The sequence below is a fragment of the Arachis ipaensis genome, chromosome B08 (genome assembly GCF_000816755.2).
Source record: "Arachis ipaensis cultivar K30076 chromosome B08, Araip1.1, whole genome shotgun sequence".
Classification (NCBI taxonomy): Eukaryota; Viridiplantae; Streptophyta; class Magnoliopsida; order Fabales; family Fabaceae; genus Arachis; species Arachis ipaensis.
The window spans coordinates 125,127,546-125,131,800 of NC_029792.2; the positions used below are offsets into that span (position 1 = coordinate 125,127,546).

The following is a 4,255-nucleotide window of genomic DNA, read 5'->3' on the forward strand; positions in this document are numbered from 1 at the left end:
TTTTACATTATATGGATATTTGTTACCCGATCCAATATTGGTTCAGATTAACATAAGTTAAAGGATAAATTACTATAATAAACTAAGTCTAACCCAAAATTACGTAGATCTCTCAAAACGAAAAAGACTATCAAATTCGATTTATGCAAACTGATACTAAATCGAATCCATTATATTCGAATTGCATGCAAATAAAAATCGTGTATAAATAGAAACTAATGGTTTCGAATTCAATATAAGCACTAAATCGAAACAATGAGATTCGATTTGTATTTGCATGTAAATCGAGCCCATTCAGTTCGATTTATAATAACACGTGACCATTTAGGTAAATCGAATCCAATAGGTTCGATTTAGTATGTATTACACGATGTGAGTAAATCAAATGCACTTAATTTGATTTATACATTACTGACGTTTATAAATACGAGCTCAACGTGAAATTTTCACAATAGTGATATTCACAATGGCTAGTGATGAGAATTTTGTAGTTCTTGTGCACTATAGAGGGTCCATTAAGAAAAACACGCGATCAGGTATTAAGTTTACTGATAAGGACCCACTGAGTGTTTTTCTCAAACCTTCGATGACTTTTGCTGAGTTTAAGGATACTACACTCCAGAAACTAGGTCTGCTTGGCGTCAAACGGGTGGAGAAGTTGTTCTATAGAATCCCCATATCCATTTTACGCGATGATGTAAAGTATGATTCATTTGTTATTGGCAGTGATAACGACTTGCAAGTTCTGCACCATTGTCTCTGTTAGTTTCTGAGGTGAGGGCTCCGGAGCTGTTGGCTAAGCTTATAGATGTGGTATCTAGTTTTGGAGGTTCGAATCGGAATCCTTAATCCTCAGGACATCCAGCCTGCTCTAGATCCATTCCTGTTAGTGTCTCGTCGATTGCGCCGATCATTGCACCTGAGGCAGTTTTAGTTGCTTCTCCTTCCTTTGCACTCAACCTAAACCGCAGTGATAATGCCGGAGTTGGTGAGACTAGACCGTTGGGGGAGGTAGCATTTGCGACGCTCGGTTCTCCTACAACGATCCCAGTCTTTGGAGAGATTGGAGTACCCAATGGGGTTGAGGATGCACTGCATGACGATGATGATGATGATGATGTAGAGTCCGCCACAATAGCAGATGATAGTGACGATGACACACCACGGTCTACTCCAGCTGCGGATGGGGGAGCATCTAGTTCGGGTACTAATTAATTTCCCCCACACTTCTCAGCTTTGGGCTTAGATGCCATGGCACCTCAAGGGGATCCGGGAGTACCTATTGGGTTCGAGGCTAGAGAGACGCAGAATACAGGAGTTGTATCTAAATTTCAAGTTGGTCAGGAGTTTCAGGATAAAGAAGAAGTCGTGTTAAACATGAGGACTTATAGCATTCGACTGGGGTTGAGTACAAGGTATTGAAATCCGATAATCGCAAGTACTATGGCAAGTGCAAGGAGTTTCGCAGCGGGTGCGCATGGCTCATCCGGATTAGCTTCTGCCAGCGCAGAGGTATTTGGGAGGTAAAACGATACAATGGTCCCCACACTTGTCTAGCCACATCGATATCTAATGATAACAGGAAGCTTGATTATCATGTCATATCGACTTTCATACTGCCCATGATTAGAGCTGATGATGTCGTCTCGATCAAGATACTGCAGAATGCCACGAAGGCACACTTCGGGTTCAGATCGAATTATAGAAAACCATCAATCTCCGTCTCTCCCGTCCTCCGACATCAGAAAATCTATGTTCAAGGCAGCACGAGGTCTACCCTGAATCCCACCAAATTGCGACAGCACCCGATCTACCGGATGCCACTCAATGACAGCAAAATAGATCAACGCTGTCCTCTCCCTCCACAACGACATATGTCGTGGCTCCAATATCTCGGGATGCCCCACCTGAACAACATCCGGCAAGCTATACGCCATCCACAAGAATTGTGCATATAAGTAGTTATCGTTAGTCACATAAATAGTAAAAGATGGAAATACTAATTTAGTTATGTTCATACTGAAACCAAAAGATACTTACATCCCCGGGCTAGAGTAAATCTATCCTAAGTCTCCAATGCGCTACACGAGGCCCCTTGTCGCTCAACGTGGGTTGATAACCTGACCATCTGAAATGCAAAACATTTAATTAACAGTAAAGTAAACACTCATATTTTTAGAAAGATGATGCATAGTTAAAGGGAGAGTACCTGGACGCCAACGGCCAATAAAAGACATCAAATCCGTCTGGCTGGAATCCAGGGAATCTCCAAAAGATCCACGACTGGAGGAGCTGCAGTGGACCGGCCAACTTGATGACATTTCTATTCGCCACACGGTACATGCAACTGAATAGTCATGACAGTGCAGCAGACCCCCAGCTATACTGACCCATGTCCTCTAGCCTGGCAACATAGGATAGCCAACGAATATGCAGGTGGGTACCTGACTTATCCCCGAACAGCTGTGTGGATAGGAGCATCATGATATACGCACGGGCATACCTCCTTACCATCTCATCGTCTGCCCCCTGCGGCAGCTCACTAAATATCTCCTGAAACCATGTACACTTCACTGTAAACTTGTTGATGCAGTTCGCAGGAGGCAAAACACCCAACAGCTCCTCAAATCATACCCACGCTGGCCGGCCCCCCTCAATATGTCACGCAAAGTCCGTAAGGCATCCACTGATATACTGATCATCGATCGAGAGCCCTAACTGGTATGCCACATCCTGGAGCGTGATCGTGCACTCCCCGAACGGCATGTGAAAAGTGTGCGTCTCAAGCTGTCATCTCTCCATGAATGCACTGACTAGTGACTCATCCAGTCGAAACCAAGTCTCGTTTAGTCTTGCAAGATGGTATAAATCGGCCATCTACAAGTATGGAACGATTCTATCGTCCAACGGCATACCGTGTTGCCGTTTCATGCTGCTGATGCAGCGATGGGGCTGCACAAAGATAGAAAATTCCTTATCACAACTGTCAGAATACAATTTTCAATGCATGAAAATCTGAAAACGATAAACATGGCATGCTCTAACTTTAAAAACTTGTTTACAATAGCACCCAAACTTTAGTAATCGAACCAAACACAAAACCCTGAATAACTCATGAACAAATTATATAAAAAATAAAAAATAAAAAACCCAAAGCATTTAGTCCCACACGTTTACATAGAGAATACAAAAATGATTAAAAAGTGAAAAAAATCTAACATATCCTAACATTTCTAATCATAATTATCTATCTCAAAAAATCACAATTACAAAAAATATTTATATTATTTTTTTCAAAGAACTCAAGAAATTTATAGCTATAGCTACTCATAAACCAAGTCTCATTACACATAAGACTAAGAAGTTCAAAAATCTAACATATCCTACATTCCAAAACAACCTTCTTAGGTACCACTTCAACTTATGAAAATCTAACCACTTAATAGCTTATTACTTCTAACATACACTTATATTAAAATTTTTTTCCCTAATCCCTAATTAAAGAGTTTAACCAACTGCCACACGATTTATATTAACATTACTAGAATGACTAATCTATGTTTAAAAAAGGAAAATTTCTTCACTAACCTTGAGATGGATGGCGCCAGCAATATGCACGACTCCATCTAGCAGATATAGATGATTCAGGTCGTCTTCCATGTGTCCAGCTTTGATTTTTTCTGGGCGGCTTTTTCGAAAATTTTGGATCTGGGTGGTGGAGTTTGTATGTTTTGTAGTTCGAATGAATAAAATTCGATTTGTATATATAGCAACATTGAGCATAAATCGAATCCATTAGATTTGAACTACTTGAGGGAGATGCTGCTTGTAAATCGAATCTATGAATTTCGATTTACAAAAACCATTAAATCGAAACTATTGGCTTCGATTTACCATGGGCTGCTGTTTCAGGTGTTATAAATCGAACTGAATGAGTTCGATTTACATGCAAATACAAATCAAATCTCATTGTTTCGATTTAGTGCTTATATTGAATTTGAAACCATTAGTTTCGATTTATACACGATTTTCATTTGCATGCAATTCGAATTTAATGGATTCGATTTAGTACGAATTTGCATAAATCGAATTTAATCAATTCTATTTATATAGAAATGCAACTTGAGACATTCAGGTAGCTTTTTTTATTTTCGGGAATTTGGATAATTTTGGGTTAGACTTGGTTTATTATAGTAATTTATCCTAAGTAAAAATACTATATGCAACTAAGTTAACTATTATATATTTATGTATA

At 39.6% G+C, this 4,255-nt stretch overlaps 1 protein-coding gene across 1 annotated transcript; it reads left to right on the forward strand.

Moving 5' to 3' along the window:
- Window positions 467–1,422, forward strand: LOC107611698. The gene is made up of 3 exons (XM_016313598.1): window positions 467–761; window positions 866–1,204; window positions 1,235–1,422. The coding sequence occupies exons 1-3, from the start codon at window positions 467–469 to the stop codon at window positions 1,420–1,422; spliced, it is 822 nt and encodes a 273-aa protein (XP_016169084.1).